This window comes from Lingula anatina, chromosome 1 (assembly GCF_051362555.1).
Source record: "Lingula anatina isolate TDL-2025a chromosome 1, LinAna3.0, whole genome shotgun sequence".
In the NCBI taxonomy this organism is placed as follows: domain Eukaryota; kingdom Metazoa; phylum Brachiopoda; class Lingulata; order Lingulida; family Lingulidae; genus Lingula; species Lingula anatina.
Window position 1 is genome coordinate 62,630,590 of NC_141767.1, and position 18,219 is coordinate 62,648,808.

The 18,219-nt window shown below is 34.7% G+C and overlaps 1 protein-coding gene across 2 annotated transcripts in view; it reads right to left on the reverse strand.

The window, feature by feature from the left end:
* The window catches only part of LOC106161093 (uncharacterized), a 54,865-nt gene that overhangs the window by 27,437 nt on the left and 9,209 nt on the right, over nt 1-18,219 (reverse strand). Inside the window, exons 2-4 of one of the 2 annotated variants that reach the window (XM_087002702.1) lie at nt 16,769-16,894; nt 15,171-15,278; nt 11,170-11,225 (exon numbers count right to left, since the gene is read on the reverse strand). In XM_087002702.1, coding sequence (XP_086858828.1) covers nt 11,170-11,225; nt 15,171-15,278; nt 16,769-16,894 — 290 coding nt within the window. The remainder of the gene's footprint in view (nt 1-11,169; nt 11,226-15,170; nt 15,279-16,768; nt 16,895-18,219) is intronic. The other variant, XM_087002703.1, reaches the window with a different exon arrangement.

The window sequence follows — 18,219 nt, forward strand, 5'->3', positions numbered from 1 at the left end:
TAAATCTATATGAGAAACAAGTGATTCATCTCTTCTTAGTGCAGCAATGTTGCACCAAGTAGGTTGCACTAAAGCAAGTAAAAATGAAATCATTCAGCGACTACTGCAATGAAGGTATTACACTCAATTATTAACTATTTTGTTATTTTCTTTTAAGCATGGAATACGGATAAGCTTTGAAGTTTTGTTTAATGATAAAAACTATGCACACATCAATTCAAACAAAAACATGTTGTCCTCACTTTGGGGAAAAAGACATTAGATTGTAAACCCCAACAAACCATCCTCTTGTTATTAGCTGAGTAGCAGGCCTAATGAGTGGGATTACAGAAAGAAAACACAGGGATAGCAATGATTAACATGAAGTATTTGCATCCCACAAACAGGCTTTTTAAGTTTTTATTCAATTCCATGTTATCTTTTGTTAAAACCAATCTCCATGTTTCTTTTGTTGGGATGATGTTTGTATTTTTTCCTGTAGATGAAAACAATTCAAACAGGCTTGCAATAAAAAATGTTTATTATTTGCATTAATTTAATCAGAGATCAGATAAAAAACTTAAACCAACTTAATGTCAGGATTCACTTACATATAAGATTGACAAAACTAAAAAAATCCCTCTGAAACCAACAATTTATTTTCAATATTATTAATCTAATTCTAAGCACAGCTGAGTTTTCATACTTGGAAAAACTTGTATATTAGCATGAATTTACACATCATAACTTTAATCTGCCATGCTGAAGTTCAAATCATTCTGACACAGACCTTTTCATCTGTGTATATCAGCAATTTCTAACCATAGGAAGCCCAACTAATGCAACCTATTATGATTACAAAGGGATAGGGAGGGACAACAGAAGGATTAGATTGTCTCCCAATGGTAAGTTATTCTTGCAGCCTGCTTATATAGAGTAAACTAAGTTACGTAGGTTAACTTTTCTTGGAAAAAGGCCTTAAGTGTTTAGGGAATACAATGCACTTCTGAGCTAGTATTGCACACTTTGGAATTAAGATGATTTCTATAAGCATGTATCATATTATTAAAAGATATTCTCATTTTTTTCTTATCTATTATATCTTTTTCTTTTTGTAATGCTTCCATAATTGGCAACTACTTGTCTATCACCCATTCATCAAAAAATGAAACACAGAAATAATGACTCTCCAATTACTTTTAATTACATTTCAGATGCTCAGGCAAGATTAATTTCTAAATTGCAATGCACCCCGTATGTGAGGAACCATCCCCACTAAAGCACTCCACAGACCCTCCAGTCTGCAGTTGTAAATTTCATACTTGATACTTTCTTCCCGTAAGATATGATAAAAAAAGAAAAATTGACTGAAAAAGTAGCCTCGTGGTCCTTTAGTATGAATAACCACATGAAAGAATAGTAGAGTTCATCCATTTCTGAATTGTGACTCAATAAATCAGGATTACTCCAAAAGAAAGTGTGACATCAGTTCCTCACAGGTGTTGTGCCGTTGGCAATGTAACACTAGCCAGGGTAATCGATGTCAAGTATCATACTACTGCTTTTTTTGTTGTTGTGGGACATATCCCAAAGGAAGAGAATATACTAAATGAAGAGAGAAAATCACTTCCGAAAAGCATCTCAGATGACAAACTTAAAATCGGCTTAAGGCACAAATTCATGCTGCAAATGATAAACCTGGTGCTTGAGATATATCAAGCTGTATGTTCCACTGTTTTGAAATATTGATGCCCATTGTTCCAGGGATGTTAAAACTACTATCATAGCATTCACATCTGTCATGTTTGCATTGAACTTAACTTCAAGTGCTTGCATGGAAGAGTACAAAGCACATTCTGTAAGAATACACCATGTGTGATTAAAGCAGATCCATATTCCTCAGGTGTGAAGTAAGTGGATAAAATCTGATTCTGTATGTCCTATGTTTTAATTCACATCATGTTAGCAAAGCAGATCTATATTTTTTCATGAATAAAGCTGTGAAGTGGATAAAATCTTGTTCTCTGTGTTCCATGTTTTAGTAAACATGTTTTGTGAGTAGATCTATACTTTTCATTATAAAACTTGTAAAACATGAAGATAAAGTTGTAATATCAGTAGCATCCTCTAGAGACCTCAAACCAGGTGTAAGAAAACAGTAACCACCTGCCCCAGGCTAGAAGACTATCAACTTCAATTTGTTATGTCTCTTCTATACCAGCTGCTATAATTACAGGATCAAATGCTCTACTGGATGACTTCAAAGCAAATTCAGAGAAAGAGAATGGGCCCTAACTGTATGGGATGGTGACAACGACCTGATCAGTGAGACAATATGCCACTTTTTAAGGTCTCCGTGTTCCAAAATTTGGTGAACAGTTATGGGTGTGTAAAGAGGTTACATTACTGCCACTGCCCTCTAGTGTACACTTGACAAACAACCACACCTATGGCTGGCTTCAAAAACCACAGTGTGCTTTCATCTTTTGAAATATGGGTGTACATATCATTTTGATGGTGAACCAAGAGCTGCCGGGTAGAAAGTGTCATTTTCCCTTAAAACTCAAGGATGAATTTATCTTCAGAATAAGCTCATTTCTTTCAATTATGTAAGTCATAATAATATTTATTATTATTATTATTATTATTATTATTATTATTATTATTATTATTATTCAGCAATCATCAATTTGACCATCAGTAACACCTTGCCAAAAAATTTATCATTTCTGAAGTACTTTTCCAAATGAGACTTGTCTTCATCAGACAAACACAGTACATTAAGAACTGTGCATAAGCTAGAAATATGAAGAAATATTAGTATGAGAGCATTTATATTTTCTATTCAATAAGGAGAGAAAATCGTTTAGGCTTCACTCATCTGAAAAATTAAGCTATGATTCCATGGCCAGACACCACAATGATTCCAAAGATAAATCACACCCTAGAGATCTTCAAAACTTTTTTCTTTCCTCTCCCTCTAATCTGAACTTCATTTAAACTTGAGGAAACACCACCCCCAGATTACTGCATTGTGTGACCACACGGATCAACTTTGGATTATTATTTGAGGGCATTTATTTAGCCTGTGATCCTTTTGTTTGACCGAATGCAACTAAGTGAGATTAGAAAGAACATTGGTCACAAAGTCAAATACAAAATCAATGATGATGGACTTTACAGTTCAGATTGTAGAGAGGGTGGAGACTACCCTGCTTTATCAGGAGCCTCTACTAAGGAGGTTCTAGCATGTAATTTGCCAGATTTACTTTGGTGGTCCCTGCATATCAACGCTAACGAGAGCTGGCAGCATGTAATCTTTTTAACCATGGCCCTTTGGGAAGTTCAACCACCTCATTCTGCTAATCACCTGAGCATAAGAAGTAGGGAGGGGTCTATTGAGTACAAACTCATTTTCACCTAGTTTCTAAGAAACTAACCAAATTCATCCACAGAATCATTTATTGTAAAGAGTTTCCATTAAAAGATGCATAATTTTTTAATTTCATTAATTTCTTTTTTTGATGACGTAAATCCTGAACAGCTACAGAATCATTTATTGTAAAGAGTTTCCATTAAAAGATGCATAATTTTTTAATTTCATTAATTTCTTTTTTTGATGACGTAAATCCTGAACAGCTGAATAACATCTTTTTTTTTTACTCACTGACAAAAGTGGTAACAAAAGAAAAATGGCCATTTCCATTACTTAAAGAGTTTTAAAATAATTATGTATTAAGAGAATAACCAATTTAAAAAGGAGGAAAGTGGCACAGCTGTTTAATTCAGCTCCCCTTTCTTTGGCTGCTGAATATATAGGACCTTTGGAAATAGATATCTGTTCCATTTCACCCTAACAACACTTGCAAAATAATGATGTATACACTCAAGCTGCCTCCAAGCACTTTTGTCTAAGGAAAAGCTTTTATCCAAAGTTTCTAACTTGTAACACGCCTGATCCCCAATAAAAGGTCAAGTGATAATAAAGAAATCCTGCAATCTGATGACGAGACCCTCAAGTCAAGCTTACTATAATGGAAACTGCTTGTTTCACTTGAATCGATTGCTGAATGTGCAATGTGAAACTGTGGTTCAGAATTGTAATCAAGAAAAAAAGTTGGAACTTTGTCAAAATTCTGCTTAATCAAGACAAAATTTTAACAAGGTTTTATTCAAGTTGACAGACAACTTTTATCATAGGTATACAAAATGGCATAAAAATTTACAAAAATTTCTCTTTGACTTATGACTTCAGTAAATTTGCTCCATTTGTGCAGCAGAAAAAAATTCCCACCAAACCATGATTCATTAGACAAATATCTCAATTCTACAATTGTTCCTACATAAACCAAAGATAGCTATCAATACACAATTTAAAACTCTTATCAAAGCAGTTCTGTAACAATAATCACTAATGATAATATCACGTACCATGACAATGAACAAAAGTGACATTTGCCAATACACCTTTCCACTTATCCAATATGACATAACTTACAAATCAGTATAAAGTATCTAATTATATTATCAATCGTAAGTGCTGCAAACAAGATGCAAGTACAGACAATACACATTATTGTTTTACTCCTCTATTGCAGCCACAATTTCTTTGAAAGCTAACAACCAATAAATACAGGCTTAATAAAATGGAGAGCAAAATTGCATATTATCAGCTACCATGCTAATTAGCCAGAAAGCACATATAGTAATTCACTTGACTTTCATTCATTTAAGGGGATTTCCAGTTGTCCTTAGCATCCTTTAGCATTGGTAAATACTGGACTTTTAACTAAGTTGCTGCTACGAAACCAGTCAAGTGGAATGGTGAACAGTACATCATATCAAGAGACCTACATCTTCATTTAATGAAAAACCTTTCAATACATCAAACAGTTTCTAATGACCCATTTTCTTTGCCATCATAAATGATCATCTAATGTAAATCCTAGGAAATGATCATTTCTCCTTTCTTGAATGTACAAGACATGGAGAACAAAGGAACATTAACTTAGTCATGAATCACTGGTCACTCGATGGCTTCATCCACAGCCAATACCAATCAGATATTTCACCACAATGACTGTGTGCTACTGATAAATGGGTATTTCCAATGGTCAAGTGTTCTTAATGAAAGTAAATTAACCCTGATTAATCAGCTAATCTCAGGAAAAAACTTTCCAATTAAGACCTGATTAATTTGACACTTGAGAAACCCAAGAACAGGATGCCTCCGATATTTCTTCAACTAGATAATCCCTATCAGGTAGCTGATAACCCATTCAGCTATTATATTTCTGTTCTTGAGGTCTGTAGAATTACCTGGTCAGCAAGAGCACAAATCAGGTATTTGTTCCAGTGAAAACACCTGTCTACCTGCCACTTTGACTGGAATCCTTGTACAGTCTATCCACTTGTCACCTGGCGCCACCTGTCACCTCATGCTGCATGAGTTAGGCTGTTGGTATCTGTGTTATATTAGGATGAAGTAGCTTTAAATCTAACAGTCAAGGTGACTGTTCTACCTTAAACCCAAACTGAACATTTTTCTATATGCAGTGGGGTGGGTCAGCCAGATTCAAGTGGGAGGAGACGCTGTTGTATTCCAGCAGAGTGCATGTATCTCGTGAGGTTATTAGCTTGGGGCTGTGATACTTGGCTTTGTGTATCACATATATCTAGCAGCAGCAGTCTCTATAGCTTTTTGTATGGCAAGCACATGGATAGGTTGCAATAAATGTTGTATATCCTCAGTCAGGCTAGGGGTTTTAAATAAATCCTACGAGACATGTATTACTAAATGTGTTAACAAAAGTTAGTAATTGTTTGACCTTAATCGACCTCTAGACACCCTGCCAAACTTGGGACATTTAACTGTCTGCCAACAGGACAATATATCCGCCCTCCATGACTAAAACAAAGACATCACATTACACTGTGTAATGTTTTGTATTCTACTAATGTCTGGAGGTCTTGCTAAGGGCTCCACCCAATGCTAGTTGTCAGGTGAATGATGGTGGCATTTAGATGTTAGAACCGTTGGAATGCCACAGATGAAAGTAAATGAGGGATGGAAATTAAAACATCCATTTCATTGGACTTAATAAGCCATCTTGAAAATTTCTGGGTAGTGATTTTGTTTTGAGTTATCTATAGATGAGAAAATACTTATATCCATTATTCTTTTTGTTCAAATGATTAGCAGAGTTAATCTGAATGAATAAGATAAATAGTTTTACCAGTCTGAAAAAGGGATTTTAATGTGTAAATACTGATTGTAACATTCAAGTATCTCCATCTGAAAACTTATTGACTGCCTATGACTAGGAAACCAGCAGACAGACAATCTTGTCTGGATCTGCCAAATATGCTGAGTTTACACTAACTGACACTAAAAAAACAACCACACAAGAAGCAGCTACCTATTTTAAGCAAACTCCTGTAAAATAACCCTAAAGTATATCTCTCCAAAACAGTTTGGGAAATTACAGCACTATAACCAAAATGACTGAACTCTGATGCTCCACACATTGCTGATCTTTACATCTACAAATTGTGTCTTGGTGCTGGCCAACTTGCATTTCGGTTCTAAAAGGAAGATTTTCACCAATATGATAGGTTTCATTTTAAAATGCAACCCATAGTTTCCTTTTATTCCCCCATCTTGGTGCTGGCCAACTTGCATTTCAGTTGTAAAAGGAAGATTTTCACCAATATGATAGGTTTCATTTCAAAATGCAACCCATAGTTTCCTTTTATTCACCCAGCACAAATTGGAATATGAACATTATGCAAAAACCAATGTATTTTTTCATTCACTCATTTATTTATTTCTTGTATTTTGCAAAAATTGAAAGGCACGTCAAGCTTCTGAAAGAAGCTGAGCCTTGGAGCATTACTCCAGTGCACAGATGTCATTTTGAAAAGATGTAATTCCAATACATAGCCATCATTTTGAAAAGATAACCCTGCACCAAAAATGAAACTATTCCTGCCCTCTCTCATTAGATAGTAATTAAAATCAAATGCACGTCTATTTCCATGTTTTTCCAACCAAAAAGCAATTTCCTCTCACTTATCCCTCATGCCCTAAGGTAATCCTAAGATCCATATACAGCATTTCCTAATACACAGCAGACTGCATCAATAGGGCGGTGATGACCACTAATTGCTTTTTTCTGTGGCGATTAAGATGGCTAATTGAAGGTTGAAAGATGCACATTCATTCTGTATTGATCTGTTAATTTTCCCATCAAACTGGTTTCTATGGTAACCATATGTAGCACGGTAACAGTAGGGCAATGTTTCTTTTTTTTATAAAGCTGTACTGACCACATATGGATGCCATGACTAACTGAATTATGATAATGTATCAATTACATGTTATTTTTATGGATGTCACTTTATGGATGTCACTTTTCCTTTAATAATAATAATAATAATAATAATAATAATAATAATAATAATTTATTTCAACTTGTAATGTGACATGTAAACATTGTCTGTCTATGTCACTTCTAATTCTACTGATTGTTCACAAAGTATAGGAAAGAGAAAAGAAGTAATATATAAATAAATAAGTAAATAACGTACAATCTTGCCTCTCAGTACATAGACGTTTATAAGAAGTGTGATGGTTACTTTTTGTTAATTCTATATATCAAGACACTGCTCTAAGAGATTTATCATTCTGTGGGTTAAGTGGGATATACAGTTTCTGATCACTGTCTTCTAATTTATAATTTTTTCCCTTTTTTATTTTGACAGCATGCTTCTTGATCCTTCGTATATTTCTTTCAGTCGAGTAAATGTGTTTCACATCTTCAATTTCATTGTGGCAGTGTTTGCATGTTCTTTCTTATAGTGGGGTTTTGGAGTGTCTGCCCTTTTCAATATCCAAATCATGATTGCTTATCTTATTCTTAATTTTATATTTCTTTTGTAGATATTAAGTAACTAGTTCTAAAGTTACATTATGTACAAAAAGGTTAGAATTTTTATCATAGAAAAAAATTCCACCTCCCAACTAAAGTTTTTTGAATGTAAGACTAATTCTGCCGTCTATAAAAAAATGTGACCTTTTGTTCATTACCATTTTTCCATCAATTAGACTAGATTCCCAAGAGAGCTAATCTTCGTTCAATCATCCTGATAACTTTCTCAAATACAACTACAGTTTCAAAGGTCACTTTGTTCATTTGTAAGCCACTTTTCATCTTCCTACTGTCAAAAAAAATCACTTTGTATCAAGAGTTCTAGGAAACCCATGTACAGAGGAAATCTTTTGTCGTATTAGATAGGACTGGGATTGAGTAATATCCAATTCATCAAAAACCCAATGGCAGCCCCTAGGTAACTGACAAGTTACTGTGCTCTTTGGTAATGTACAGAGGAGACATATACAACAAATCTCCAAACCTATGAATCATATGCACCATTTGGAAAATTATAAAACCCATTTCCCCGAGGCAATGTTGGAAAATAATAACAATATGACATAACAGTGATCATTTTTGTTGTGTTAATTATGCAATATAAACTTTTCCTATTCCTAAGGCTCAATTCTCATGTGAATTGAATCACACAAATTACAAGTCCACAGCTCTGCTAGATCTCTCTATCTTCCTTTTATCAAACTTGAGGAAAAAATCAATTCTTTTGTATGTCTATCTGATAAACCAAATCTAGCAACTGTTGGAACAAATTACTTAAGACACCATCCACATATATGCAAAGCAGTGCAGCATGCTCTAACTTTTTTTGTAGATTGAATAAGCTACCACATCATTAGCCTCACTTTAATAACAAAAAAGTACTGACAATGTGGTTTTCCACATTGTTGAATTTGATTTGCTGCAGAAGTTCAATTGTACATCCATGGCGTCAAACAGCCCTAACATTCATGATGCGACCAGACAAGCTGTCTCAAGGAATAAATATGATCGTGTAAAATCTTATCAGGTAATTGAATTACCTATACTTTGGGAGCTCGCCTTTGTCTCCTACCTTTCAAAACTATATCATCACAAGTCTTAATCAACCAAGACTGCATTTCTAGTATATTATGAGAATCCGACAGCTGATCTATGAGACATTTTCTTTACATGAACTGTTCTAAAGTACGACTCCATTATCATGCTTCCTATATAACCTCAGGGGGACAGTTACCATGAATCACACACAGATCCTATGTTCTCCCTCAATTTACACACTTGAGTTTCCTCATTAATTCCAATTCTAAAAGCAAAGAAGGCAGAATAACCTATGTGCTTTTTTTACCAAAAGAGGGTCAGCTGCTGGCCATGTTAAGATTGCCAAATGATAAATAAAACAAAGATGACTCACACTGAAGAGGACAGCTGCAACTGAACAGTACTTTTTTTTCTAACGAGAATTTACAAAAGCCTTTTCTGTTTCTGTAAAGATTCTATGTCTATCTGCCGGAATTTAAAGACAGCAGGTAGGATGTGGAAGATAAAGCATATCCGTATCAGATCACAGCTGTAAACACGTGCCCCAGCGGCAGTCACAGCTTCCATATTGCCACCAGCTTCATGAGCAGAATTTCAAAATGAGATGGTTGACTGTTAGTTAATTACATTTTTTGGCATTAGACATCATTAAATACTGAGTACAATGCCTAAACAATTTTGAAAACTACTCTTGTCACCTTCTTGGCCATTCCTTTTTTTTTTTTTTTTTTTTTTTTTTTTTGCCAATTATTTTTGGAGGTATCATTGTACAGTTTATATGTGTAACTGGCAGAGATTTTGGAAAGACATACTGACATAACATATCAATACTGACAGTTAAAATCATTTTTTAAAAAGTCATCCAATTTGTATAAATGTATCCTTTTCAGAAAGCGTATTTCTATTTTTTCTTTCCTCTATTCATTTTTGCACAATGCAAGCTTTCAAGTCATATAAGAAGAGCAATCCCTGAGGATTTGCTTGACAAGTCAGCTTAAACATGGCTAGTCTCAGGAGAGAACTTACACTGCACAGGGAGCAAAGGATGCCGCTTTGTTCTGTCAGCAGTGCAATTATCACATTGCCTCAGAGGAGTACATGCCCCCCTCCCCTCCCTAAGCTTTGCACGCATTATACAAGAATAACTCAATGCAGTCTTTAAAAAATACTATCTGCATAACTACAGCTTTCTGTGTCGGTCTTGTTTTAATCTCAGGTAAATGGTATTTAGTTATTAAAAATGATTATTCACATATTAGAACTTGGAAAACTGCTTGAAGTCATTGGTCTATGTAGTATTGCAGTGTATATATATTTTTTAGATAATTTTTGTTATCACATGAGACATTTTACTTGTCATTGTTTAGAGATGACATAATAATCACTGACATGTTTCTAAAGTTCTGCTTAACATTTACTCATTTTACAGCTTTTTAGTTTATGCTCTATATTCTAAACACAACAAATCTAAACACAGCAATCTATAATCCTGAGAAGAACTTGACACTTGTATCTATTTCTATTCCAAACATACAACACCCCAACAACTGAAACATGTGCACATCACCCACCCACTTCTCTAGAAAAAAATTTGTTTCTATATAATCATCTTCATCATTTATCTTTTAAAGAAAACACTTGTGGTGACAATCAGGCATAAGGAACACCTTAAGATTACAGGCACATTCACATCAGGATCAACTTAGACCGAAATGGACTGAATTCATCAGATTGAAAAGTTAACAGTAGGAACTCTGTTTAATCTTGAGCTATATGTGCAGTTATTGGTTATGTCTTCTAGGTTTAAGTCAGTCTGAGGTAGTCCTGATGTAAACACATCTTCACAGAAAGGTGTTAGAGTATTTGTGAAATATGCACAGATAACATTTAGGATTCCTCCAAAGTGCTAGGAATCCTTGACAGCAGCATACGCTCCACTGTGTATGTGGAAACAGCAACATGTAAGGATTGGGTAATTAAAGTGGATTTGGTTTGCTTTTGGAATTCTCATTACAGAAAAGGAAAAAGCAAAATACTTCTGTTAGCAAAACTAAGTTGTGCTTTGGAGGCATCCACGCACCTGAACTTTATAACCTCAAACTGTGAACTCTGCTTACAAACTAAAAGCAAAACTAATCTGCATGTAGTTTGTATCCCAAAACAACTACATCTTCTGGTAATTTTTGTCAAATAAACACAATGAAAGAGTTAACCTGCTTACCTGGCACTGGCCACTGAAAGAATTTGGTACAGTTCTGCTGCACGACTTGTCATGGGCTGAAATATTAAAAAGAGCACCTAAGTAAAACCATTTGCATAAACATTTGGTATTCATTAAAGCCATGCTAATGCAGGTGTGTAAGACATTGAACTAGCTTGCAAACCATGAAAAGAAAAAATGCCAGTAAAGCACATTACATTTTAATGAAATGTATTTGAATTGTGGCAAACTGATGTCCTTTTTTTTCATGTTCTTTTTGAAGTCATACATTGAATGTGATGCTATGAAAGGAGTCAAATATGGAAGAAGAATGCAAAGATTACCACTGGATTTATTTCTACACAGTCTCACCAAACTTTATACAACCCTCTTGAAAAGATCAATAAAAACCTCTGTTACTATGATTGGGATGGTGGCAGAGGTTGAAGTATCAGGCGAGGGTAAAAATAGCTCTCTAGAAAGTCCTGTTTTATGAACACAAAGACATAAATGGGCTTTTATGTTCAATAATTTTTCTTCGAGCAAGAAAAATTGATTTCACTTTTAAAGATGAGAACAATTCTGAAAGTATTTCAATCTTAAGTCAATAGCAAGTCTAAAATGATGATCGAGTTGTTTGTAAAAAATATGTATAAAATGTAATTATCACTCTATATGCATGTTTATATGTACAAATAACTTTGAAGTTCTTTTAAAAAACTTTTAAAAGAATAACCTTGAAGTTCTTTTAATGTGAAATTGATTTGTTTGCTTCCTCTTTTTCTTTTCTTGGACCACCTATATCATTGTTTTGATCTGTTTTTCTTTATGTGGTTTGAGCAAACATATTCCAGACTGAATACAGCAAAGGTTCAGACAAAACAATTATTACAGCTGGTTGTGTTGTTTCTAAAATATTGAAACCACCAGTTAAGTTTTATCTCTTTTTCTTTCACTTTCAGGGCACAACTTTCACATTTATGGTTTTTGTGAGTATGTTTAAGATCTCAACAGAAGTGTAAAGGCATATTTCTTGAGACAAAAATACACAGTATGGACCTGAACATGATTAGCACAATTTTCTGGAGATCAAGAAAAATTCATGAGCTTGATGCAGCCATGCATACCTGCAGGTTCAATGGAAAAATCTCAGGCACTATGCTACCTGCTGGATTCAATTTACTGTGTTTCCATTTTTGCTATTCAAGTACATGAAGGGAAATGCAATAACCCGTTCCACAAAAAGCTATCAAGGCTCCCTGTAATTCATAGATATTGTTTCTGAGAGAGATCCTGGGATTCAACATGCAAATTATAAAATTGATGTACATTCAACTCTCTCAAACACAATGGGTACATAAAAAAGGGCAAACCAGACATATTAAGCAAAAATTCCTATTTGTGAGTCCTATTTTAATCACAATTATCATCATTTTAATTGGCAGAAGCTTTTAATATAGCCCAATTTTAATTATTTTCCTTTTAAAAGAATTTATGTTCAAACAAAAGACAAAGCCAAATAAATGGTTTATTTTCCTCAATATTTTGACAGCAAACTGCTTCTTAAAATAATTCCTTTAATATTTGATGGCCTGTTTAAAAGCCAATTTATATTAATGAAAACTGTGGAACTGACAAGTGTTGGTGTGTGGCCATATCTCTATGGCAAACAGTCATATATTTATGCTTGAACCTGGGTGCATTCAAATAGTATTAATCCCAACATTTTCATTCTTTCATTTTCTTACCTTAAAACAGTGCCAAACTACTATACAAGAGCATTCATACCATAACATTTATTTTCAAAAGCTACAGAGACTGAACATGTAGAAAAATGAAAAAGAAATGGCATTAGTGTTATTCCAGGTGATACCCACACACCCTATTCAACACCTTTAGACTACCACTACATTCATGATAAACAGGACCCTGGGATCATCACAAAATATAAATCCCTCCCATTCAATGTACATATTTGTTGTTACATGAATGACACCTTATTTCAACAGATACCAAGATAAGTGGATACAAATATCTAAACATATCATGTCAACCACAACCCAGGTTTATGCTAGGATTATACTGATTGATTGTGTCAACTTGTCAGTCATCTCAATCTCCAATCTCCATCTCTCTGGCTACTATCTGACCCCAGTCCTGGACAGAGCTATGGTCTTACTGGTTACAACAGATGCTCTCATGTCAACTACTGTACATATTTATGTAAAGAAATAAGACAGAAGGGTGAATCATTGATTTTTCTCCCTTTCCTTTTTTCCATGCTTTGAATGGTAATAGAAGCAAGCTTTAGCAATAGCTGACTCACTTTTAACTTTTCTTTTCAATTTCAGTTTCTATGCCATTTCTATTCTTATCAAATTTTACCACGTTATTTAATCAACTTTAATTCCATTTTTGTTTCTTTTAAAGGTCTTGTTTACTCAAGCACTAAATTAAAATAACTTTTGTTGTCTATACCACTTTTTCTTTTTCATTAAATACCATTATTTATTATGACAGCAGTATAACAAAGGCCTCACAGCAATTTCATCCCAACAACTGTAACATGAAGTGCAGATAAGAAAAATGCTGAGAGTGACTTCCTAATCAAGTTTCTTTGTACCCCACAGTAAATATCATCAAAATAAAAGGCCTCTTTGTGAAACAAGAGAAACATGTTCCTATCAGAGGAGATCACTTTAGGACATGCTCCAAAGATCAACACAGGGATAAGAAAATGATAACCTGTCTACAAAATAATCCAATCTTTCTTGGTGTATGAATTTCAAAGGTGTATAATACATTATCTCTGCACAAAGTTTTGGAGTTGTTAAAAACAAAGTAGTCAGGCCTTGTATGTCTGTTAAGAAATTTACTATGGTCATTCCCATTTTAGAGGTGGATATATCCAATCTTTGTGCTTGTTTTATGTAAAACAACTTTTATGTAAAACAATTGTACCGTAAATTCTTCAAAATGATGAGACAGGTGCCTTGTCTCAGATATGACACACAGTGTCAGAGCAGGTAAGGGCCCTGCTGTATTGTATTGATACAAAGATAGGGAAATAGCAACCATAAACATCAGCAGTTGGCACATCCTCACAAGACCGGAAATATTGAATTCTGTATTTCAGACAGAAACATGAAAAAGGGGCTTTAAAAGATATAAGATTTCCATTTTATCTCTCACACATTTTGCACAGGTGCATGGTTCGAATGTAGGCACAAGAGATATAGTATCAATGACAGCCACGTGGCCACGTAACCTGACAGGCTTGACAAATGTGTGCAATCTTTGCTAAATCATTATATTATTGTTTTATATTCCTTTAGCGTTCAACAAACATTTTAACACAGGAAATAAGGAAATTAAGTATTATGACAGTTATTAAGCAGAGGATGTTCTATTTTCAGCAATAAATTGGAATAGGATGTTCTATTTCCAGCAGTAAATTGAAATACAAGAAACAGGAATAGCATTGGCAATGTGAAATAAAATTACATGACTGTGCAAATTGAAAAATTATGTATTTTTACGACAACAGACCTGACAAATTTCAAAACATCAATGCACAACAGTCTCCATAGGTGAAAAACTCCTACCAGAATGTAGTTTTTGTTTAAGTTAATGGGCTCAGGGATTTGTCAAATGATAAATACTGACATTCAAATCAAGAAGTTTTTAATACTTCTCCAGCCGTGCCATTACTTGGTTTACTTGGTTTCAGCTAGTTATAAAAATTTACTATATACCAAAACTTCGATTTGTCTCAAAGATTTTAAAGAAAAAAAAAAGTATGCTTTTGTAAATGTGTGAACATATGAGTACATTAATGCACCAAGTTGTAGAACAACTCCAATGAATCCCAAGGTATGTTGACTGCATTTTGTAATGCTGGGCCAACAGCATGTGGTCATGCAATTAATCTGCCACTTATGAGTTTGTTTTTGTGAGAGAGAGTGTGTAAGCATGTACATGCATTGTAATTGTGTGAACATATGAAGACAAGCATATCTTACTGGTGGGTAAGCTGGCAGTGGGGGAGGCTGGTCACGGGATGGAGATAAAGGGTGATGATCACAGTAGTACTGGGACATGGGCACTTGCTGACTGGTGGATGGCACAGGCTAGAAAAATATATAACAATAAGGTCACATTCACAGCTGGACACACCTAGACCTGAAACAGTTCTGCTGGCATCACCAGACAACCAGATTGCTTAACTGGCAAATTATACTATTCAACACAAGATCCCTGTGTACGGTAGTTTGGTTGTCTGCTGCCATTAGGGACTATTTTCAGTCTAAGTTACAGTCCAGATGTGTACATGGCCAGGAGTCAAATTTACATTGATAAAAGATCATCCCATCTAGATATGACCCTTGTCATTCGGCCATCTGATTAAAGCTAAGCTCACCCTCCTATGTTCAGAGAAGGATGATGGGTCATACTGAGAAATGGTTGCTCTATATTCAATGTAAATCTGACCGAATATACAATGACAGTCTGTACAGTCACAGAAAAATGATGTATAACAGATTTTAAATTCCTGAATTCTGGAGGGAAAATCAACAAATTTTTATGGCTATTACTAGTACAACATTTTTTTTCCATACTAAGAAACAAACTGTAATGATCACAAGATGGGAAAAACAATTTTGCCATAAATGAGTCACAGATTTTTTTTGACTTCAGTGTAATTTCAATTTACACAGGAAGCCATGGAATTTTCCCTTACAGTCTTCTCAGTATCTGCACTAAATATAATGCACAGTATGCTGAACAATTCAACAATATATCGACAGTGCTTATAAATATAAAGTTACAACAGTTATGCAACACAGTACAAACATCACGCAAGATGTGACAACAGAGTTCTAAGATGACAGTGCAAATATTGGTGGATGACATTAACATGCATAACACACTCCTTAGGTTATAGATTTCCTTAAGCAAGCAAGACTTCAATTAACAATCAAATTGGCTTAGTATTTCAATTTCTAGCCTGCTTTACTGTGCCAGAGCACCTTTACTTGGGTGAATGTCAAAGCAGAAAATGATATATATTATAAGTAATTTTCTCAACAATAACTGCCCTTTCCACACCAATCTCTTATAGTTTTGGAGAGAGTGACTCAGTAGCACTGTGATCAAAATTAAAACAAAGTGACCACAGCACTTTCTCAGGTCATTTCAAACTTGTTTTATGTGTAGGCATTTGGTTCTGAACAAGGCCTATACATTCCAAATACTGCTGCAGCTTAGTCCAAATGTAACCCAGGTGTTAATTTAAATCTTAAATCAATGTGATAATGGTTTGCAAATCCATTTTACCTTGGGGGAGGTATGTGCTTTAATTTAAACCTTCAAATGACAAAAACATTATATAGAAAATTCCTGAGAGTGGTAAAAACATAAAACAAAGAAAACCAGTAGCTTGCTTCAAGCTCAAATCTCACACCCTTGTCAGCAAGGATATTTATGTCTAAGACACAAATCAGTTCCTAGCTGGAGATTTTTTTAAAAAATCTTCCCGTTTGCAAGAACCTTTCAATCTTTTGGGAAGGATAAAATACAAAGCTCAGAACCCCCTTTGTATTCTTCTGTGACTCCTTACTGTTTCTTTGTGAGTAGGCACCCCAGCTGCCTGTAGTTCTTTGAGTTTGTACAGGACATCACTCTGGTGTGTGTTGAATTCTTTGGCATATTTGTGAGCAAGGACTTCAATTGAAGCAACATCACCCTGAAATGATCCAATAAGAATAAAATGAAATAACTGCTTAGTTTTTGGCAACAATGTTTTATACCCGTATAAGCAATGGATTATAGTAATTACATACTACATATGTACTAATAAAAAGAGGGTTATTCAAACAAGTAATAAATATAAAATATCACAAAAATCATGTTTCCTATAAATTTATAATATTTTTGAAAACAATGTATTACATAATAAATATACCACTTTAATTGTACCCAATAACAAACCAATCAAATGTCATCAAAGGTCAATAATTCTCACTTTACATATTTTGATAAACTAAAATGCTATAGAGTACTTTGACCAAACATTTAAGTTGGGCTTCATCATGCATCACTTGCCCCTTTCAACACAACATAAATATTTTTGGCATATTTCTACTGTTTACATTTATATTCAAGTTGAAATGAGACTGAACTTGGATTACACTTTTACAGTCTCCAACAACCATATACAATTCCACCCTCTGTGTAGATAACATTAGACAGTGTGGTGCAGTTTCACACTGCCCATTCACTGAAGTGATCTGTCACCTTTATCCCTGATTAATGGCAAAATATAGGGACCTGTTTTGGTCATTAATCTCTCCTTTTGGCATCATGGTATCAGACAGCTCAGTGATCAACACAAAGAACATACCAGATCTGAGTAAATACCCTCTCCTGCCACCTGTCGCCATACCCTCTTAATTTGCTTCTTCACTTGGGCAACAAAACCTAATTCCAGCTATCAGTCCTGTTTGCAATGATTTAGATATGTTGGTGAGAAACGAAGCAGGTATTAATGGGCCATTAATCTGATGGAATGGCATCTGCTGGCCATTCTGAATGATAAAACATTGGGAGCACCATAGTGGCAGCCACCCTGAGCCTTTTTAGAATAGGGACAACACCTCTCCTCAGTCTCCTCTAGCTAGAAATGATGTTTGTCATTACCATTCATTGATGGGCAACATTAAGTATCAGACTGCCAAAAACTTTTAGCCTCCTAGCCCTTTTGGCTAACAGGGTCTAGGAATATACAAGACTAAAGTAGAAACAGTGGTCAGTAACTGAAAAAAATTACCATATTTTTCTGACCCTGATACAATATTAATGGCATTTGGTATGGGGCCCAGTGTTGAAATTAAAGACTGAATTTGGTGAGGGTTTTTTAAAAAGATTAAAAAAGACTGATAGTGCCTGAGGAGAGAATATATGCTGGACTGACACTAAGGCTTCGTTCACATGCAATGTCTATTTTCTAAATTCTATTTTCTATTCGCGCTATCTTATGATCACGGTCTGTGCCCTGAATATCCCGCCGCG